General features: G+C 38.6%; 2 protein-coding genes and 1 pseudogene across 2 annotated transcripts; 2 read left to right on the forward strand and 1 right to left on the reverse strand.

Moving 5' to 3' along the window:
* The first annotated feature begins 4,325 nt into the window (after positions 1 to 4,325).
* LOC145483600 (uncharacterized) lies at positions 4,326 to 7,000 on the forward strand (annotated as a pseudogene).
* A 4,280-nt stretch (positions 7,001 to 11,280) lies between these two features.
* On the reverse strand, positions 11,281 to 15,295 carry LOC145483610 (28S rRNA (uridine-N(3))-methyltransferase-like). The gene is made up of 8 exons (XM_081462149.1): positions 15,276 to 15,295; positions 15,154 to 15,190; positions 14,901 to 15,011; positions 14,001 to 14,089; positions 13,091 to 13,292; positions 12,603 to 12,800; positions 11,952 to 12,153; positions 11,281 to 11,503 (listed from the first exon to the last, which is right to left on the reverse strand). The coding sequence occupies exons 1-8, from the start codon at positions 15,285 to 15,287 to the stop codon at positions 11,281 to 11,283; spliced, it is 1,074 nt and encodes a 357-aa protein (XP_081318275.1). The 5' UTR covers positions 15,288 to 15,295.
* Positions 15,296 to 15,375: 80 nt separating this feature from the next.
* LOC145495089 (eukaryotic translation initiation factor 3 subunit G-like) lies at positions 15,376 to 21,990 on the forward strand. Its single transcript, XM_081474662.1, has 10 exons — positions 15,376 to 15,481; positions 15,695 to 15,738; positions 16,408 to 16,496; positions 17,281 to 17,340; positions 18,078 to 18,182; positions 19,030 to 19,207; positions 19,714 to 19,842; positions 20,620 to 20,753; positions 21,468 to 21,574; positions 21,869 to 21,990. Exons 1-10 carry the CDS (start codon positions 15,456 to 15,458, stop codon positions 21,888 to 21,890), a joined length of 894 nt encoding a protein of 297 aa, XP_081330788.1. The 5' UTR covers positions 15,376 to 15,455; the 3' UTR covers positions 21,891 to 21,990.
* The last annotated feature ends 741 nt before the right edge of the window (positions 21,991 to 22,731 follow it).

A 22,731-nucleotide genomic window follows, 5' to 3' on the forward strand; every position in this document is an offset into this window, starting at 1 on the left:
ACATCATTCACACTTTGCTATTATGTGATTGGTCTGTTCAACAAAGCGCAAACAAACCACAAACACAAAAGGAAAAGAATGTGGTTCGGATTTGAGCAGCCGTTTCCTGGGGGAGCGTTGCGTGACATCCCAAAAACAAACAGCTGCGGAGGAGACTAGGAAACAACTGACCTGCGGCATTCTACAAAGAAAACAAAGCGACGAATGTCACAAGAATGTTCATAATCATCATGAAAGACTTGTGAAGATGGAAGCGTTATCTTGAAATTAACTTCTGGTGAATAAATGACGGTGATTCCTCCTCGATTTTGAGAAAAAGTTTCAATGTAGCCCGAGATTTATACAGTGTGTTTGTTGTGTGATACGCCTCTAACTCGAGTTCCTTGTTGCTGTGACTTTCACTTTACTTTAGTCAGATGTTTGTTTTGATTCAGATATAAAGAGGAAATAGGTGGCCCGAGCTTCCTTTTATTATTAGACACCTTTTACAAAGAGGCAATTGCTACGCATTAAATGTGATTCCGAATTCAGTAAGACAACTTTTCTCATTGTTATATTGGTCAGATTCATAAAACACTTTGCTAACTCGAATACTTTATTCCCCGGTTTATTCGAAAGGAAATAATATCCCAATTCTAAATGAAGCACGTTTAGCGGAAACGCTTATCAGTGGCGAACCGTCCACCGGGTTATTTGTTTTCCTTCTTTGTTTTGAGGTCAAGTATACGTTACAGCAAACTGTATATTAATTCTTATTTTCGGCTTATTCCCAAGTAGACTTTATTTACTTTATGTTCCCTGTTCCTACGTAAAGTGTTTTAACTGAACTTGCCTTGAAGTAACTAAGCAGTAGTAAGATCAAAAACAAATCTTGCTTATGGACTGTTTTCTTGATTTCCTAATTTGTATGTTGTAAGGACACGGTCACCGTTTGTACAAATAACGAGAGACTATTGCAAATACTTAATAAAATCTTCTTCTCTAAAAGAGCACAAGCTCGTTTAGACGAGCAACTGTGCAATAACGGAGGGTCGACAGTTATTTATGCAATAGCGCTGAATAATCACGTTCTACTTAGTTTCATCTTCTGGCTAAAGCACGTTTTACAAAGTAAGGTGCAACAAAGGATGATGGAATTTTCAAGATCCTGATTCCATTGTCTGCTGTATGTCAGGTACATTTTGTATACTGCAAATAGCTCCAAGTTTCCCCGTAATTCTTAATCACGTTTTACAGAGTAAGGTGCAACAAAGGATGATGGAATTTTCAAGATCCTGAGTCCACTGTCTGCTGTGTATCAGGTACATGTTGTAGTGTTCTGCAAGTGGCTCCAAGTTTCCCGTAATTCTTAAGCACGTTTTACAAAGGTGTGTGTAAAGCTGGGTAATCGATTGATTTCTTGCTTGTCTAGTTTATCGTATGTGACTACATGCTACTGTTTCCTTAATTCTTGAGCACGTTTCTCACAAAGGGTTTCATTGTTTGCGGTATCACGTCCATGGCTCGCTTTTACTTGCCTCTTTACCTTGAGCACCTCCCTTTACCTTGCTTGTTTTATCTCTCCTCTTCGTCGCCGGGTCTTCAATCGGCGGTAGGGGAAATGAGAGTGGAGGAAAATGATGCCATTGAAGTTGTTTCCACGGGATCTGATTGACAGGCCAATATAGCCGTGTTGTGCAAGATTTAATATTGCACCAGACTCTGTTTCTCGGCATCAGACAGTCGTTGAATATTTATGCTGATCCGCAGGGAAATTTCGTGTCTGATCTCTAAATCCTTACCTGCTGTTTTCAAAACTGATCCAGATTTGAAACTCAAGATGGCATGTTAATAAAAGACTAACCGAGCACCGCCGAGCAACCTTAAAATGGCAACTTTAATTTGGTTTTTAGGTTTAAAATGCTCTTTGTAGATTAGTTTAGTTAGCCCTGTTTCACTTTCAACGACTTTTTTCCATTAGAGCGGTGACAAAGTTTTCACTTTATTTTCACTCACACAGATGGCAACATGGGAGAATTTTTGCTTTCCCCATACAAAACATAGAACTCGCCCCACGGATTAAGCTATTTGCTTTCTCTTTAACTTGAAATCAACCCCAACTGAGGGAACCATCCTTTCCCCTCCCTCAACAGGCAATGATATCGTTGCTCCTACCTCACTTTGCAAAACGTGCTTTCGCCAGAAGTAGAAACTGACTACAATTATTCTGATTATTCAGTGTAATTGCATGTATCCAATAACTAGCCGTCGACCCTCCTTTTATTGTACTTTTGTCAATAAAACGATCTTGCATGAAATTAAAAAATACACGATTTTATTTGCCTAGATTCACTGAATCTAGGCATTACGTGAAATTCGTATCAAAGAAGTGAAAATTAACTCGGCAAAACCCACTGTGATCGGAATGACCGAGGGAAACTCAAAGAGGGAGGGATATTTACACATTTGATTATTCAGTTAGGGTTATCAATAATCATGTAGGGTCAACTTTGACTCGACCTACAGGGTCTATGTTTTCACATACAAACGCTCGACAAAGTTGCCTCGGGGGAAGGGGGCCGAAAAGACAGACCACCATCCTTTCTCGTACCCATGTTACACGTGCTTAAGAGTTAAAGGAAACATTTTAAAAGTTATTCGTGGTTTAGTATACCTAACCTAACGAAAACAGGAAAGCCCAATAAGAGATGATCATTCTTGATTATTTTCCTTTTTAGCTCTATATAATAAAACGTGCTTAGGAATTAGCGATGGACTAAGCTGTAATGGCCAACCATGTTCAATTGCCTCTTTGTAAAACGTGCCTAATAGTTAAAGGAAGTTCGGGCCACTATTTCCTCTTTAGATCAAAACAAACACCATAACTGCAACAAACATCTGACTAAATTAAAGTGAAAGCCACAGCAACAAGGAACTCGAGTTAGAGGCCTATCACATTACAAAGACACTGTATAAATCTGGGGCTACATTGAAGCTTTTTCTCAAAATCGAGGAGAAATTACCAGAAGTCAATTAATTTGAAGACAAGCGCTTTCATCTTCACAAGCCTTTGATGATGACTTTGAACATTCTTGTGATATTCGTCGCCTTGTTGTCTTTGTGGAATGCAGCAGGTCAGTTGTTTCTCATGATATAAGTGATTTTTATCTTGAGTTTTTACTTCTTTCAACCACAATTTTATGGCATTTCTTTTTTAATTACACAACAATTAAATTTCTCATTTATAGTATTTCATTTTGCATGATGACCGGCTGAGGTGCAATGCTTTTTACACAGATGACTAAATCTTATTTGGATATTTGGCAAATTGTTTGTTCTTCCTATTTGAAGGCCTGAAAATTATGGATTATTAACTACTTAATAACCGAGAGTGAGGTCGTTACAGGAAAATCTCAAATTGAGGCCTTGCCGTATTGACCGAGCGATAGCAAGGTCAATACGGTAGGCCGAGGTTTGAGAGTTTCCCGTAACGACCGAACGGTCGAGGTTATTAAGTTGTTTATTATATGGCTCATGAATTAAAGAAAAGAAAAAAATTATTCGTGCGGAAGTCGTCAATTTACATCCGGCGACGCGCGCGTTTACCAATTCATTGATCGTCTCAAACCCAGGGCAAAACTACACAGTCAGTGAACTTCACCACTGTATTACGTACTCCGTCAAAAACACGCATTTTTCTACGGGAAAAATGATTGTCACAGCCTCAAGGTATTTTAGCATAGTGGTGCCACAACTTGCTGGGGGAGTTTTTACGACTTTTGTGGCGAAACGTCAACGCATATAGAAAAGACAGGAAGTGCTTCAAAATAGTCCAAACAAACGGTCTTTCGGTGAAAGAAAATTCTAATGGTCCCGAATGCACTGCTCAGAATAACTCGATCTTCGCATTCGCTTTCGACAACATATCTTCGCCTTCTTCATTCTGGGAGATTTATGGATGAACTTTTCAAGCCTTGTGAACGTCTAAACCTTCCTGTAGTTATCAGAAGCACTGCTACCGACAGAAACTGCCCGATTGTTTACATGTGATGATCCTAGCACAGGCAGACCACCCTATGTGTTCGTGGTTAATAATTGTTTATAGAAACGAAGAGAATCTATGAGGGTTATGAATAAAGCTCTGAAAATTGCATATCTAAATTACATGTTGGTCTGTATATCCCAGTAAAGTTAATCGACTCATGAGTGGTTTTTTATCGCCTTCCTGAGCCGTCTGAAGGGTCTTTTTACGAAATTACTTTTGGTCGGTTACCGTTAAGGTGGAATGGTACCCTAATTTTCGTCAAATTTGGTGAAATTGTGAAAAAAAGTTTTTAGTGAGTTTTCATACCTTGAATCATTGCTGATCACTATGAAAGATATTTTTTTGCACAAAGAGTAGACCTTCACTACTTTTTTTAAAGGTTTCTAAGGCACACTGTTTGGTTGCTATGGGCAACCGCTTTGTTTACAGCTTGTTTATTGACGATAACGGCCGAAAACAAAAGAAAAGTGCGGTTTTTCTGACTGATATCAACTCCGTTATAGATTGGGACATTCTGTGCTAGCATACATGAGTAGAGGAAGCTTTTCCGCGAAAGCCTGGAGCGGAAAGCTTGTTTTGTTGAGTCCTCCAGTGTCATCAGCCGTTTATATCTCTCGCAGACGATCAGAAATTTGCTCATTTTAGGAATTGTTCAGGTCAAAATCGTTCTTATTTCGCGTAATGCCAAAGCAACGTGCTGTAAGACGTCCAAAACGAAAATTTTCGGGCAATCAGTTCACGAAATCGAGCAGAAAGACAGCCGAGAGTGTGGTGAGCAAAGAACCATGTGCTTCGACCGACGCTAACGGGATACCAGAAGATACAGAAGATATTGCCTCAGTGTCTTCCAAAAAGGCTGAAAAGCTCTTCCCAGAGTCTGCTGATGAGCAAAAGGCTAAAGAGTCCAGCAAGGATGGAGTCAAGGATTCCTCCATTACCGGATATAGGTTGGTGGATATGGAGATTCTTAGCAGTGTGTTTTCGTCGCTACGGTGTGCTGATTGTGGATCTTTCAGTTTGACACTAACCGAGAATCGCTTCAAAAGAAGTGGTTGTGCCTCCTGTCTGCGGATTTTTTGCGAAAACTGTGGCTGGAGAAGTGAGTTCCACTCATCAAGGAAGCAGACGCAGAGCTTTGAGGTAAATAAACGCCTTGTTTATACAATGAGATCGCTGGGAAAAGGGCATGGAGGTGCCAAGAAATTTTGCACTCTAATGAACATGCCACCACCCTCAGCAGCAAAGCCATTCAAAAAGAGTAGCAACACCATAACTAAAGCAATCAAAACAATTGCAAAAAAGAGTATGTCAGATGCTGCTGCTGAAATTAGAAGTGCACAGAATGCCGAAAATAATGACATGGTCAACTGTCCTGTGTCATGTGATGGCACTTGGCAGAAGCGTGGATTTTCCTCGCAAAATGGATGTGTTGCTTTGATTTCCATCGACAGTGGCAAGGTTTCAGATGTAGAGGCTATGTCAAAAGCCTGGAAGCAGTGTCAACTCCATTCTCACCTTGATAAGGACAGTGTGGAGTACCAGTTGTGGAGAGCAGATCACAACAACTGCACTGCAAACTTCCAAGGATCTGCACCAGCCATGGAGCCTGAAGGGACTGAGCGCATATTTAGACGTTCAATAGAAACTCACAAACTGAGATATTCAGAACTCTATGGAGATGGTGACTGTAAAAGTCACAAGCAAGTTAAAGATGTTTATTCAGATGCTGGAATTGAAGTGACCAAACAGGAGTGTATTGGACATGTGCAAAAGAGAGTTGGAACAGCGTTGAGGAAGTTGAAGAAGGAAACACCTGGGCTGAGAGGAAAGGCAGATTAGCTGATGCAATGATAGACAAATTGCAAAATTATTATGGTATTGCAATTCGGAGCAATGTAGGAAACTTGGAGGGAATGAAGCAAGGGGTCCTAGCAAGCCTATTCCATTGTACCTCCAATCAGTCACGCAAACTCCATGATTACTGTCCCGTTGGACCTGACAGCTGGTGTGGGTACCAGCGTGATAGGGCTAGCTATAAACATGGTCCTGGCCTTCCTCTGGCTGTCATAGCTAAGGTTAAGCCAGTTTACCAAAGACTCAGCAAAGATGGTCTCCTTCAGAAATGTCTCCATGTAAAAACACAAAACCGAAATGAAATTTTAAATGGCATGGTCTGGCAACAGGACCCCAAAGAAGTGTTTGTTGGCAAAGATGTGCTGGAATTTGGCGTCTTTGATGCTGTTTCCCATTTTAATATGGGTGCACAAACTGTTTTACAGCTGTATGAAGCACTTTAAATTCCTTCTGGGAAGTACACTGAAGATGGTTGTCAATTCCTGGATGCAGAACATACTTACAAGGCAGTGTACAAAGACCAAGAACATAATAAGAAGCGAAGAAAGTTACTGAGAGGAAAGAAAAAGAGAAAGGAAGACAAAAATCAACGCACAGAAGGAGTTACTTATGCTGCTGGACAGTTTTAGTGTTTTACTGCAGTTGACAGTTATGGTATAGCTTGCGAAAACTATACTTAAACTTTAACTCTCTTTTTCTCAAGTATTAGATATTGACTGTAGGTACTGCGGCTCAACACTTCTCCTTGGAAAAGTATTCAACATAAGGCATTCATTTTTGCTGTAGACTTTAATCAATAGTGCTTCTGTGATATGAACCTAAATGAAGTCATTCCCTTTAATTTGTCATGCATTGTTTGGCCAATGTTGTTAATAGGTGTGGTCCAGAATTAATTACATTCCCTTGCACATTGTAAATTAAGGGCAAAAAGGCTTAAGCTGATGAGGTTTTAGGTTCATATCACAGGTCTATGTATGTTAAACATACGCTGAAAATTTCAGAATCAAATGTTTCTTTGGTAAGGAGATATAGCTGTTGACGTGGAGGATATAAAACAAAGGTTTTGAGGGCATGGCACAGTTGCCATGGTAACTATTTACGTCATAATTGGTGTCAAACAATTTCCCTCGTTGAACTTAATAACTGAACATTAAAGACAATTTGTTGAAACTTAATACAAAAATTTCTATGTTTGAGGGTACCATTCCACCTTAAGACAAGAGAGGGAGACAAGGTTTGCAACTTGGTGGCCGCCAGCCGCGACCTCCTCCTCTTCAAACTGGAATAAACGCCAAAATACTGAAAATCTCACGTAAATGGCGACGGTTGTTGATCGATTAGATTTTTCTCTTTCTCGTCGCCGAATTTGAACTTCATCCCTCCAACATTTTACGAGAAAATCGATGCTGAAATCACTAAAACAGCTTTATCAATATGATCGGTGCCAAACTCAGCGACCAGAGGAATTCAAGGCATGCAGGCCGTTTCAAATCTACCAATCAGCGCTTGGCATACCACGGCAACCAACTGTGATGCTGCTTATTATTTGGCTCTGTCTCACAAGGACTGGGAACTACCAAATTCACGAATTTTATTGGCTGAAATCCATATTGACCACGGTCTAGATTTTCCCATCTAGACCGGCATCTAGACCGGTAACGTTTTGCAGTGAAAAAGTTGCAAACTAAAATGCAAATTGACTATTTTCTTCTAATAATATTTGATTAATGGCGGTGCCAGAAAGCCTGATGAGAAAAGAAAGTAAAGAGGACGAGCAAACTTTGGCAGAATTAAATTCAGCTCATCGCTGCTTACAAGCAAAATGTCGATTTAGACCAGTGACATTAAACAAATCAAATTGTTCTTGTTTGCCATATAATAAACATCTTATTAACCGAGCTCAGTCGGTCTGTATGGGAGAATCTTGACCTCGGTCGTGTGTACAGACCTGAGTGCGTTTGGTCTGTACTCACCACCTCGGTCAAGATTCTCCCATACAGACCGACTGAGCTTGGTTAATAAGAGCTAAATAATGACCGCTCAGATCGTGCCCTTAGCCAATCAAAGTGCGCGTTATATCGGCCACAAGCCAAAGCCATATAATAAACCCCTGTAAATTTTCAAAGTTGTTGAAACTTAGACTGCTGCAGAGGCAACATACTAATTAGCAAAGGGTTAAAGGGACTGAAATGAGCCAAGACCTTGCTTTTACTCTGACGTGGCAAACTAGATCTTCTTTTACATTGTTATCATTTTTGTGCTAGTTACATTCCATTTTCATTTTTGTTTTCATGTACACAGATGCCAACGTGGGAGAAACTTTGGACATGAGGATTTATGATCGCGACTTTGAAGTGTCGGACAATCAGATGCGGGTCATGCTGGATAAGGCAGCTCTTGAGGAACATGGCTTCAAACTGGAGATCATCTCCAAATTAGTGAGAGAGCCCGAATCTAGAAGTGACAAACCAGTTTACCAGAAAACGTACTATTACTACAAGACAGTGGACTGTTCACAAGTGCCGGAAGTCAACGAAGAACTGGACTCTCTGATTCCAGGTAATTTCCAAATGCTCTGTGGGAACTAACCTGAATTTCTTGTTTCTAATCCCTTAGTCAGCATACAGTAGATTGCTTATTATTTGCGACAAAAAAAATATATATCCGCAAATTTCAGCTCAAGCGTGAATAGAAAATGCTGTTTCAATACTTCCAGCAGAAAAATGGAGCTTCTTTCGGTTTGGTCCATCGATAAGAATGGATTTACGTAACTATGGTTTTTCTTCAAGCAACGTAAAAAAAAATGAACTAGTAACGTCGCCTGGAATTAACCTGACCACCAGTAAAACACTTGCCCTTTCAAACGGTTAATTTGAACTGAAATTCCTGGAATATTTTTGTTGAATGATAAGCACACATCTAGCTTTCTTCCGATATAGTGAAGGGCTAGACCAATCAGGTTAGACTAATTCCATCCCGGGACTTTGATTTCCGAAGGCTCAATTTCCACCTGCTCTCGATAGTCCGGTCTGCAGGGTCCTTTGCCTACTAGAGAAATAGAAATACTTCGGGCAAGCAAGGCAAAAATTGTCAAAATATCTTGACCAACATTATACGCACAGCTTTTAAAATAATACACCATGCTCTATAGTAGTTGGCACCCTATCTAGACATTTTATTGGCTCGTCACGCAATCTTTCATGTTCCTGGTTGGGGAAGAATGCGTGACTAGCCCCCCAAAAAATACGCTCTCTGTGTATGAAGTCTGAGCAAAAATGAACAGGTCATGATTTTGTATCATTTCAGGTGTTTTAGGAAGCGTCATCCTCACCAAAATTAGGGGGGAAATCAAAACCAGAAATCTTGACCACCTGAAGAAGTGTCAGACAGGACTAGAGGTGCATTTTAAGGAAGCTGAAGGTTGCTATGGGAACAAGGCCCGGGTTACACGCCGCGCCAAGGATCACTGCAGCTGGTGCATTGGGTGTTCATCGACAAGAGTACTTATCGGCAACTGACAACTAAAAGCAAGGAGAAGTCCATATCGCTTTATAGAGTACAGTAACAGCAATTTTAGTTGGGAATACCCATTTCCATTTTTAGTTACATGTATGTCAAGGAAATCTTAGTTTGACTGATTACCAGTCGTTTAGCCCCTAATCAGTTAGCTCCCAACCAGAAGTCTATCAGCCCCCATTCATGCTTCACGAACGAGAGAATTAGACAGTATTTTCGACTTGTAGTTGGGGGCTTAACGGTCAGGAGTTAATCGACTTGGGGGCTAAACGACCGGTGACCATTTTGAATTGATCTGCAATAATGTCTGTAGAATGTCTGTAACTGTAGTCAAGGTTTAAATAAAAGATATCAACACATGTATTCATGTCTGGTTGAAACTTTTGTTGGGGCGAAACTCAGTTTTCTTCTGGAATCATAAGCGCTGTAATACGTAATGCTTGAAAATTGCTCAACATTCAGTTTCTGGTTTTATTATGGGAAACTGTCCCTTGGAAATGTGCAATATCGTATAAACAACTCTGGAGAACGAAATTTTTAAACAAATCTAAGATCTGCTCATTCTTACATCTTCAGTACTAGAATAGTCACGAAACTATGCCATGCTAGAAGGGAATCTTTGCCGAGGTCATTACTTACATTTTGCTTAATAAGTAGGGGATAAGTTATAATGCGAGTGCAAGGAAGGCTTTACACCAGGTGTGGTATATGCAATTTGAAAATTCGCTCAAATTTGGCCCAGCCTTCAGGTAAGTGCAATTTGCATGAAACAATTTTCAACTATCACAAGTAGGATAAATCCTTAATTCCTTGAGGTTTCATACAATTACTCATTTACTATATGACTGAGAAAATTATGAACGCATGTACATCCATTTACACTGTAATGACAAGATTGTTGGCTCTCGGTCAATCACAAAGAAGTAATTCTCACAGTCATGTGACAAAGTGGACTACTGGTAAATAGCGATTTCTAGTCAAAAGATACTACACCTGTAATATAGTTTCTACTCATTCTATCTACATTAGTTTTACAAACTTCTAGATAAACTTTGTAGAATGTTTTATCAATCTGTTTACATTAAGAGATTGAAGAAAAAACTTGATGCTTTAATAATACTTATGGTTCGTTCACTGTAATCTGATCCAAGATTGAGTTATGGCAAGTCTGACAAAAGTTTTGTTTTAACACAAGTACTTCCTGTCACAGGATAGGTGGCAAAGAACGATTACATTTACAGGATTATTACTTAAAAACTGCAAGAGGATTGTACACTTCCCATAAAATAGGTAACCATTGAGAGTCACTCCGGTGCTTCGTGTAGAAGTCTCAACAAGGGCTGTTTCATGAGAACATTTACAGTATGATGACTTGCCACAGTCTTTCCTTATGAGAGAAATTTTTAGGTGAGATAGATGATGAGAAAGAGGAAAGAAAACTGGGGATGAGCTAACAAGGTGTGCTACAGTCTATTCACCATCACACCTATGTAGCTTCAATATAAGTGTATTCAATGTTCAACAGGGTCAGCTGTGCAGGACAGAAATCACGTGTACTGTAGGTCTATCTTGACTGAGTCTTGTAACACGACTTTATGCAAGTTGTAGCCAGATATGATCCTAAAAGAAGTAACGAAGCCTTCATCCTGGTTTTTATGTTGCTGAAGATATGACTTACACTGTATCATGATATGCCAGTCACCTTAAGTAACAGGTTTTGTCAAGATTACCAGCACTTTCTTTTCTTGATTGACAAACAAGAGTCAGCGACTGTTTTTGTACATGTGCAATATACCTTGATGAGGCACAATAAACCACTTCTCCTTCCCAGTTGCAAAGGGGATAGGACAGGATGTACAGGGTATGGTTTTCCACCTCAACACACCTCACAAGGTAGAGGTCCATTGTGTTGCTTTTGCTATGATTGGTCTCAAGGCAGACATTGTGACAAGTATGGCCTCCTCTGTTCTTATCGTTCCACTTCCTTGACCAGGACAAGTGTTCACGTAATAGTCAAACACTAGAGATGGATCATTTGCCGGTAAATTCTCATCAGACTCTAAACTAGTCTCTAGTCCTTTCAATCCACCAAACACCACTAGCAAATGTCTAAAAGAAAAAGTACATCAACACTGTAGATACAGTATAGACAGCAATGGATTCACCCTACTTACGAACAACAAATTAAGTGTTTTCAGTACATGGGAGGATTTGACTATTTATTTTATATCCCCTCTGTGACATGTTTCTTATTTTTCTGCTTGCACTCAGAGCTCTCTGTAGGGTAGTTTGTATGAATGCTGGTATTTTAAAAAAAATTGACTTGTCTGTAATAAACTAAGGAAGTGTGTGTAAGAAGAAATTTGGCTATGAATTTAAGATTACAGCACTGTAACTTTAATTTGAAGAAACTTTTACAAATCATCCATGAATCTAAAATAATAGTAACTATAAATAAACAATCATTGTAGGTGCCACAGATTAACATCACATACTTGGGAAAATCAAAATTCTTAATTTAATTTGGAAGTTATTGGTAACATTCTTTGTACAGTACCTAAAGTTTGGTAGTTCTAGAGCATCTACCGAGGTCCCCCTTTCTGAAGTTCCAATGGTGATGTCATAGCCCTCTTTGTATGGACTCTGTGTGAACACTGCCCCAAATGAAGAAGCTAGCCTTACACTGTAGCCCCAATACAGTCCTTCTTCTGTTCTGGGTGTGCTAGGAGAAACAACCGCTCCAGTGTAGAATTTTGTGCCTGTTAAAATATGTGCATAAGAACCATTTAGAAGACAGGTGCAATGCATCAAGCGGCCAAAACATTCCTGTTCTATTTTATTACTGGTCAATGTTGGTAAGGAACAATGTGAGAGATTTAAATATGAATCTTTATAATACCATAACAAGCAATCTAGTTTGTTAGCAAATTATTTTGTTACACTTCAAGTAGATCGAGAGGCAGGGCACATTTGTATAAACCTACACTGCTCACTGTGAATTGAAAGGATAGGTAAAAGAGACAACACAAGAAATTCAATTCTGTTGACACACTGAGTTGGTTAAGAGGCTTAATTGATTCTTACATATATTAAGTAAGTGTTGTTTTAACCAAATAACTCTTGAGACAAGGCATTTTCCAAACTGAAGTTTGAGATTCTTGTAGTTTAATCTATATTAATCTCAGAGAGAAACACTTGTCATATGCACCTGATGTGTCCCCCATCTTGACCGTGACTCTCACACCTGGCTTGATGGATTTATCAATTCGCACCTCTTTCTGCATTCCAACATTCACAAACGAACCACTCCCTTTCTTGACAGGTCTTTCAAGGACCACTCCCTCCCTATAGGGGATGTCATCATCCACTTTCATATGATGTGGGGTATCCAATGGATTTAACAATCCTACAAAGCAAGGTTTCTCAAAATTATTTGATTCTTTAACAACAAACCTATTGCTTAAGTCTTAAATTATACTGATAAGTCATAAAACAAAATGGGAATTTGAGAGCACCAGGGAAATTAAGAGAGTATGAGCAGTAGGTCACCTGGTGAATGTTTTCTTCATCTCTCAAATAGCCACAGAGTGATTTATGTATCATGGTTGTCACTTCTTTATGATAAATATTATGCTTGATGATAAAGAAACAACAAACTTCAGGTAATGTATTTCTACACCTACATGTACATTGTACCTGCATATTGTAAATCACTGTGTTTTGGAAAGAAATTTTTCCTTAGATACTGAGGACATTCCAGATACTGAAGTATTCTTGCCAGCAAGATATTAGGGTCTGATTTTCGGTTCAGTCCACTGCTAGACTCACTCTTGGCCTTTCCAGACTCATCAAAGATAACAACTTCATCTACATTGAAAACAGCTAGAGCTCGAGCAATCTGCAAGAGTAACACTCAAAGAATTCAGATCTTTAAACAGGATTTGACCTGTCGGTGGGTATGGTTCTTGGATGAATAAACGGTCAGTTCCAACTCCATAGGAGACAAAGACAAAAGAATCAAACGAACCAAGACTTTTGTCTTTGTGGTGGACCTGAAAAGAGCCTTTTAGAATGGCTCCACACAGAACCATTTAATAATTTTGTTAATAAAAATGTTTCTTGAAATTATTGAACATGGAAGAAATAATTTTTTCTTTTAATTAGTTTCTGATTTTACTTGGCCGGTGATCAAAGTCATAGAGTATGCAAGGTTTCAAAGCAACTAATTTTGGAATTATAACAGGTTCTTTCCAATTTCAACACTCACGCATTCAGGCGTTGTGTAATCCTTTGGGGGCAAGAAGGCCACCATCTCCCAAGTCTGAAGGTACCTGTATACCTATGGTTAAATGTATCTGCGGCATGATGTGGCACAGCCTGTCAGGACGGTCTAAGTTAAGGGTGGCACCTACATATAATAAGAGCTTGACTCAAGGATACTGTCCAGACTGAAACTGGGCCAGTAGATATGGAGACCAGCTTTTCACCATATCAGGGAAAGGCATTCGTAGTAAATAAAAGCTTCCCCTTGAAACTGGCTAATGATGGGTACATGGACACAAGAATCAATTGTGTTATATGCAATTTAGCAAATGATTTTTCTCACCTGCCCTGCTAAGTATGTCCTCAGTTCTGGCGATTGCGCATTGTCAAGGATGGAGCCAGGTAGAGCAAGACTAACAGTAAATTGGCGACCTGCAGCAAAATGATACCATGTTTACTGTGCTATGATGATTCGGTTTATGGACATTTCGATGCTAAGTCATTTCAATACAAGTCATTTTGATACAACTCAAAGTCGATTCAATATACATATGAAGTCAATTCGATACAAACTGAAATCAATTTGCTACAAACTGAAGTCAATTCGATACAAACTGAGGTCGCAAAAGTAAACAAGAAATAGAATACTCTTGGGGGGTTTCAACTGCAATTTTTGACGATATCAAGGCCAAAATAATACTTGAACATGCTTGGCATTTCTGGACAAAGATTTATTATCCTAAGAAGAATTGAATGAGATATTCCCTGGTTCAGACTGCCGGGTATAGTTTTTTGTAAACACCTCTCGGCTGCCGGGTATCTACATGCGTCTGATTTAGCCCAAAGTTTACAGTGCAAAATTTCTGCAGCGAATTGAAACTACTTTAGGTAAATTGAGGTGATATTGAATTGACTTCAGTTTGTATAAAATCAACTTTAGATATGTATTGAATATTGAAACGACTTTGCATCGAAACGACCAGACATCGTGGATTCATCAATTCGTGCTAAAAACCACTGCAAAAGTGTTTATGTACACCTCTTATAATAATATTATTCTAAGGAACGGCGGAGCCAGGTTACTTATCAGTACTAGTACTTAATGGTGTCTCCAGTTTCCATAACTTAAACTACAAAGGAACTTAATTTCTGGATTAAATTACACCCCACAATCAAACATACATGTAAATTTTAAAGGCACATTATAGAATAAACAGTAAGGAAGAAACTGCATGTTCTTGACCTCTACATGTCGTAGAGCTGTTGTTCTCCGTTTTCGTCAACTTTGAGGGTAAAACACCATTATCTCGTACCAGAGATGAATCCCTCTTTCTCTTTTCAGGTTTGTGTTTCGCTGCAAATTAAAATTAATATTCAGGTTAAATTGCAATAACAGCTCAATGCAAATAAGAGCTTACAAGCGCAGTTGTCACTTAGAAAGATCGGATTTACTCAAGAGATTCATCAACACCCGTAAGAGATAAAATATAACTGACCTTTCTTTTTCGCCTTCTTCTTACGCTTTCCCTCTACCTAAAAATCACGCCAAAAATTTCAAGGTTTTGATAAACAGATAGGTGCTTCGTCAAAATTGTTAGAGCTTTTTAGTTTTACTCACCTCGTCCGCCATCTTGAAGATTGGCATCGCAAGGAATTGTTGATAACGCTGATGCACTCCTTAATTTCACCGCTAACCAGAACATCGCGGTCTCCGCAGATTTGTCGCTGATTCACGTGTGAAAAGAAGGGCTATTTTCGACTGACATTTTTTAACATTTAGGAAATTATCAGAACACAGATGCCAGTTCTTGATAAAGACACCGAGTAAGTGCTTGTCTTCTCTTTTTCTGTGTAGTTTAAGTCCATTTTCAATAAACGTAGCTCTCCTTTCAACTTCACCCAGCCAGACGCCATCTTATAAGCTTATGCAAACTTAAGCTTAAGCTTAGTAAATTTTTAATTCAGGGAAACTTTGTAATGCCCAGTCACTAGTAAGGTGGTAAAATTCTTGACTAATCTTATATTGTTTGTTCCTAGCGAGAAGCCAAGTTGGGCTGATCTAGTGGAAGAAGGAGAAGAAGGTACAGCTGATTCCTATTAGTCCAGTTTAATTTCGATTATCGAGAGCTAAACTACAGAATATACTTGGCCACTTATTTACATCTCATTGAACCACGAGAGTGTTTATGGTGTTATGCCTCGTTCTACAAAAGGTTACAAGATACTTGTAAATGAGGTGGTCCAAAGTGACCCTGCATTCTGTAATTGCTCTTATTGAGTTTACACGTATCTGGATCTGCTAAAGGAACTCTCCATTTTCTTTCCTATGAGAAACGACATACATTTTGATGGTAATTGTGATTTTGAGATTCTCATACATGAATACATTTTAATAACAAAGTACAAGGATCCAACTGGGGAAATTTTGGTTCAAGGTAAATGGACGTACTGGTTCAAGGTAAATAGACCAAGCACAGCTGGGTTCATCCAAACCAACAATTGATGTTCTCCCAGTAGGGTCCTTGACAAACTCAGTCCATAAAAGGTTTCTTATATAACAGAAAAAATTTTTCTGTTACATGTTTGTTAAACATTCTCAATTCTGAGCTGGACAAGACTATTTTTTTAAGTAGCATTTTATGGAGAGCTTTTCCTATTCATGATAATATTACTTGTAACCTTCATGTATTAAATAATTTATAAGTATGGTCATCATGTAGTGATTACACCTGTACTTTGTTTTCATTCAGACCACTTACCGCCCATATCAGAGGTCATTAATGGAGACACAAAAATTGTAACAGAATTTAAAAGGAATGAGGAGGGGAAGTTGCTCAAGGTTTGGACTACTAAGTCAATACATATTTTACTTTAGCAATATTAAATGTTCCCTATGATTAAGAACTTACTGGGCTAAATTTAGAAAGGAGAAAGATAATAAAAGATTGTTGATGAGGGCTCTGTGTGACAATTTACATAATACCAGTGATATGCTAAACATCAACAAACAAGTACTGCCTTGAATTGTTGTAGGCGACTGGTATCTATATTGTCGAATGAACACCATTTTTCACACTCTTTTCACATTTTTCACACTTTACACCTTACACTCTTGCCTACTCAGTTATTAAGGTAGTCAATTATTTTTAATCTTTGCCTGTAGAGCTGTATCTGCTTAACAAGACGGTGTACATGTATATTGTTGATGCTAATTACAGTAAAATTAAATGGTTCAGTCGATTCAAATGATGCCATTACAAGACTGGTTTTCCTATACATATAGGGTGCATTCCTTTGGGGTGATCTGGATCAGGATTAGTTATCCAAAATCACTAAGGTAATGGCTCATATGATCACAGATTCATCAGCTCTTTTGATGCACCATGATCCGAGTGATCCTGATCTAGATGACCCTAAACTAATGCGCCTGTAGTCCCTTGTTGTGCTAACTACGTACATGTATGGTACGTATGTAAGTATGTACAGGTACTAAAGACATTAGAAAAAGGATTCAAAAGACAAACACCATATTATTTTCAACCAACAAATGGATTCTTTAACTTGTTAGTTATACTTGAGATTATGAGTAAATTGTTGTGGATTTTTCTTTTTAATGTACATAGATTGTGAGGACCTTTAAAATTGAAACAAAACGGGTTTCAAAGACAATAGCAAAAAGAAAGGTAAAAGGAATATTCTTGTAATTGTACACTGTACTTTAACTCTTTTTTTAAATTACATGTAATTATCTCTAGTACATTTATGAATGAATATACTTATGAATGTCATAGATAATAATAATATTTTACATACAATTTTCTATGACTACTGATATCTGCTTCCATGCCTGTACCTGTAACTCTGATTAGCAGCACCAAGGAATCCTTCAATGTTGCCATGATTCACTTCAGGACTACATCAAGTTCTGTTCTCAATTCTCCTATGTTGAGGCCTTGTCGGTGATAAATTCTTGGCCAAGTTTGAAGAAACAATTTGGCCTAAATCCATGGTACGCACACAGTTTGTAGACGTACTGGATGAGGCACTTGGAGAATTAATTTTAAAAAGGTATCAAGAAATGTGAGGGCCTGTCAAGTGACAAGTACTAAACTTGTCAACAAGGTTTTGACGCTGTTTTCCTTATTATTTAGTAACTAACTAGAAGAAAACAAACTACATAATACAATGTAGTTGAAATTAAAATTAATTGAGGTCAATAATTAATAACAACACGTGCATGTATGTTGTGATTCCAATTTTTTTCGTCTCACGGTAATGGTAATGAGTATCACATAAAGGAAAATACGTATCAAACTAGTTTGAAAAATTCCCAATCTAAGACAAGTTTAAACTACAACATAAACATCTCTAATCGACAGGTTATAGATTCAATTGCACTTAAAATTAACAATCATTTCAGTTATGGAGAAAGTTTGGAGATGCAAAGAATGACGGGCCAGGTCCAAATCCATCCACGACGACAGTTACTGATGATGTGTTCCTTATCCTCACCACCAACAAGGAGGTAGATATTTTAACTGCAGTAAACACTGACCTTCAATAACTCAAACCTTGAAAGGTTGGAGCTATTGGGAGTTTGCATCACTGGGAGATGGAAACAAATCACTAGAAACTAGGGAATAAAACATTGTGCAGTTCTATCAGGTTTATTACAAAAGCACCATTAGGGTAAAATTGAGATGCCAATGAAAATACATGTAATGATGAAAGCAGGTTGACTTTTGTCAAAATTGTTTTACCAGCATAGCAAATCATAACAGATATGAAGGGAATAAGCGAAACAAAGCATCACAGCAGAACAATACAATGGTGGGGGCTACTGATAAGAGATTTGAAATATCAGTGGTTAAATTACTGTTAATGTACATGTAAGATTGTATACAGGGGAAAACAATTTTAGTTTCACTTACATGTATGTGTAGTGCAAAAGTTGAGTTACAGTGTACTGTTGGTTCAGGTTAGCAGGAGTCATTGTACATGTATTACCAGTTATACAATGTTATTTGAATGAAGTATAGCTGCTTAGCTCCTCTTTTCTTCTGTTATTTATATAATCTGGTAGTACATCAAGACAATAATGTACAGTTAATAACTCTAATGCAGAGGAGGTGATGTTGTAATTTGCGCCAGACAATGGTTTGTGGGAACAGACTGCCATCTGTTCTTAACCACAACACTAGTTTGAAGACTCTCTTGACCTCTGATCCTCTTGCATAAAATATTAGAACAATTAGTGTCATCTGTAGTTAATGCTTATTCTTTAGACCTGCTCACCTGACAGTACATTTGATATAATAATCTAATGCAAAGGCAATATGCAGATGTTCAGTGCTGTTGGATTTTTTTTCTAGGACCTACAACAAGATATGGATGACCCACTGAAGAAGCTGGGTCAAAGTACTCAGAAGATTGTGCAGTGTCGTATCTGTAAAGGAGACCATTGGACAACTAAGTGTCCTTACAAGGATCGACTGGAGGTTATACAGGCACAAGTCAAAGAGGAAGAAGCTAAACCTGCCACTGGTGCTGGTAATGTCTAGCTTACTGCTTGATTGATATGTACAATCTGTAAACTTGATGTGTTTAACATACATGTACTATAATGTCACATTGGTTCAGTCATGTCTCAAGCACCACAAGGCCTGCGCCAACATTGTTCCAATCATCACTGAAATACCACACCAGAATTGGTTGAATCATTGCATTACAGGTAATACCACAGGACCCACACAAACATTAGTACAATCATTACTTCACAAACATCATCATCATTATCATCATCTATCCTATCAATGCTGAGGTGGCAAACACTGCTTCAGATTCTGTGCAATTTGCTCCAGTGGACAGCCACTTGGTGGGTCTTCTCTTAACTCTTCCATCCCTACCACTACCATGAGGCCTTTTATTCCATTGTTATTCCATTGCACCTGTACATGTATGTACACATAAGCCATAAGATACCCAAGAAGTCCAGGCTTTAATGTTTATACTTTTGGAGTGTTTTAAATAGAGTTGTTGTAATTTCATGATGGTAGCAGGAACAGCAGGAACAGCAGGAGCTGGAGATCAGCCTGCGGCATCCAAGACTGGAAAGTACATTGCCCCAGGACTGAGAGAAGGAGCAGCCAACAGACGTGGGGAGGCCATGCCCAGGTCACAGAGAGGTATGTACTCACAGCAAAGTAACTGAGTTTCAAGCTGATGGAACTCTGCTTTTTAGACGCCCGCTTCATTTGAAAACCCACTTAGCTTATAACAGACAGTTTCATTTTTCCTCTTACATTAGCCTGAATAAAACCTGCTTTAAGCATTAGCCTGCTTAATGTGTACTTTCTGTGACACAATTGACATGTTCTTATACATGTACAAACTAAACATTGCTTTATGGACGCTGGTTGTGTGTGTACTTTATATTATTTTTTTATTTTTATTTTTCACGACTACAGCCTATGTTCCACACGTAATAATTATTGTTCCCTGTTGTAAAATGAAAGCTTTCTATGGGTTATTTTTTTTTAACATAATAGGATGAGATATTTGGCACTAGTCTTCCATCAAGTTTGACCTCTTAACATGAGGCCTTTAACATTTTGAATGGGCATAAGATTTCTGTAGTTTGAAACTAACTTTAATGTATTGGAGACATTATTCTGTTAGGTAACTATGCTTTAGTCTTTGTATCAATAAAATATTTGTGTGAGTTGCCTATTCTGATGGTCTCCTTCATAGACACTTGGTAAATGCTGACCCTCTGGCTTTTCCCTTTGGTGTCTGTATCATTCTTGTTCCACTTTACTTTAAAGTTAGAAAAAAAGGTTAGGTTTTCTTCAGCGAATACAAAATGACAAACGTGCCTGTGAGTAATACATTATTGTGATTTCAATTTTTGATGCATGAGAGGTAGATGCTGAAATTTATTGTTTTCATATGTCTCTTATTAGACGAATCAGCCACAATAAGAGTGACTAACTTGTCAGAAGATACCAGGGAAGCTGACCTACAGGAACTCTTCCGTCCTTTTGGACCAATTTCCAGGATCTTCCTGGCCAAAGATAAGCACACCAACCAGTCAAAGGTGATTGTTCTTTTGCCTTTTTGGTAACCAGAATAAAAGGCTGCATTTTTAACCGAGCGTTTGCGCAGTGATATGTTGGCGAAACGACCGGCTGCCACCTCGACAGGTATATTGAGGAAGGAAATATAGAAAATGAAACAGATTTGGGCGCCAACTACTCCATAATTTGCGTTAATAAAACTTCGTGCGAATCGACTTTGATTTGAGCCGAAACGACTTTGAGTTGGGGCGAAACGGAGTTGGGGCGAAACGACCTGTTTCCGCTATATCGGTGCTTTACCAAACTATAGGGATTTGATAGGAAATTACTTACCAAGGAAGGAAATTTCATTGTATGAGAACACTAACCATGATGTGATGTGATATGAAAGTGCTCTTAATGTGCCTTTTACTTAAAAACAAAAGAAACAATGACGTTTGCCTATACATTAATCTGACAAAATACCACAAAGGACTACAGATAGCATATAGCTACAGATCTTCATTACGGTTTCATAAGCTCTAAGCGTTTGTGTTAATGTACCTAATTGGGAGGGCAGTACCTGTGACAATGCTCCGAGGTGTTTCATGGCACACAGACTTAAGTATCTTGACCTATTACAAGGTCTTAAGTATTTTAACCTATCATAAGATCTTATGCAAGACATTTTCCTAAGTAATTAAAGTGATCATAGGGTGGTTAGACTTTAATTTTAATATCTCTTTCATCCACAGGGATTTGCATTTATCAACTTTGTTCATCGTGAAGATGCTGCACGAGCCATTCAGAGCGTTCAAGGATTTGGCTATGATCATCTCATCTTGAACGTAGAATGGGCTAAGTAAGTTGATGAATTGTTTTGAGGATAGGGCCAGGTACTTTTAGTTGGACCACCTACCTCACAGGATCTGTAGTTTTATTGAGATATCCCCATGTAATTATAGTGACGGAGAAAATCGATCTCTCGTGTGGGCCACTACTGATGTCACTACTGACACCTTCCCCATTTGTCCACACGAGACATAGTCTTCATGTAACACACGAAAAGGATACCGCCACAGGTCACTCCACTTCTTTAAGAATAGAGCTTCAAAATATTCTATTTAACATTTGTTAATTCTGTTTCTCTCCACAGACCATCAACAAACCAACAATAAAAATAGGCCTGAAATGATGCTTGTCACTAATTGAAAAAAAGAAAGTAATTAAAGCCTAAGATTACGATAGGCTGGATCATATTTTAACCTCTCTTATTAATTCATCTTATCTCATGTTTGATAAACAGCCACTCATTACCTACTCCACGAAGTAGATAACAAATATAATGCAGCTGCATCCCCGTTCTTTAGTAAGTCACGCATGGCGAGAAGCGTCACACGTCAACGCGCAAGGGGCCAGCGAAAGGGTTTGGCGTTCTTTTCAAGAGAAACGCTCTCGATGAGCTAGAAATCTAAAACTCCCTTCCCTCAATTTGCTGCATTTTTACTTCTGTAAAGAAGAATAGAGTGAGGTAATCAGTTTGTACGGCAATCACCCCCCCCCCCGCCCCGCCTTCTGTTTCGCCTTTCCCCCAAAAAGTAAGTCGAGCTAGCAAAATATGAACAAACTATCAAACATACTTAATCAGAGCTATTATTGTTATCTTCCTCATTCAAAATTTAGTCCAGGTTGCTCTGCGCTCTGTGAGATTCTGCATGATACTACATTAAAAGGAACCCAGGTGCCACTGGCCTTTTTGGTATCTAGAAATGTGCTTTAATTAGCAAGAGGGATTAAGGATCAGGGAGAGGATTTTGAGAAAGGGGGCATTGCGTGCGACAGCGTCATACCTTTGCCCACCGAAAAGTCGGCAAAGTCGGTTTCGAAACCGCTTTCTCTGGGGAAATGCAAAGATGTGTGAAATGCGAATTCAAAGTAAATGTGTTGACAACTGACCAATTTCGATGTATTAAAATTCAGCCTAACACAGTAGACCCCAGCACGAGGCTCTGGGGGAAT

Source organism: Orbicella franksi, chromosome 1 (genome assembly GCF_964199315.1).
Source record: "Orbicella franksi chromosome 1, jaOrbFran1.1, whole genome shotgun sequence".
NCBI classification, from domain to species: Eukaryota; Metazoa; Cnidaria; class Anthozoa; order Scleractinia; family Merulinidae; genus Orbicella; species Orbicella franksi.

What these genes read in the sequence shown, in the direction of transcription:
- LOC145483610 (XM_081462149.1), bottom strand. An exon ending in CAGCTCTACGACATGTAGAG is followed by an intron (nt 14,090 to 14,900) that starts GTCAAGAACATG and finishes ATTTTGCTGCAG; the next exon opens with GTCGCCAATTTACTGTTAGT. An exon ending in GGACATACTTAGCAGGGCAG is followed by an intron (nt 13,293 to 14,000) that starts GTGAGAAAAATC and finishes TTACTCTTGCAG; the next exon opens with ATTGCTCGAGCTCTAGCTGT.
- LOC145495089 (XM_081474662.1), top strand. Translation starts at nt 15,456, where the DNA reads ATGCCAGTTCTTGATAAAGACACCGA. An exon ending in AGTGGAAGAAGGAGAAGAAG is followed by an intron (nt 15,739 to 16,407) that starts GTACAGCTGATT and finishes GTTTTCATTCAG; the next exon opens with ACCACTTACCGCCCATATCA. An exon ending in AGGAGGGGAAGTTGCTCAAG is followed by an intron (nt 16,497 to 17,280) that starts GTTTGGACTACT and finishes TAATGTACATAG; the next exon opens with ATTGTGAGGACCTTTAAAAT.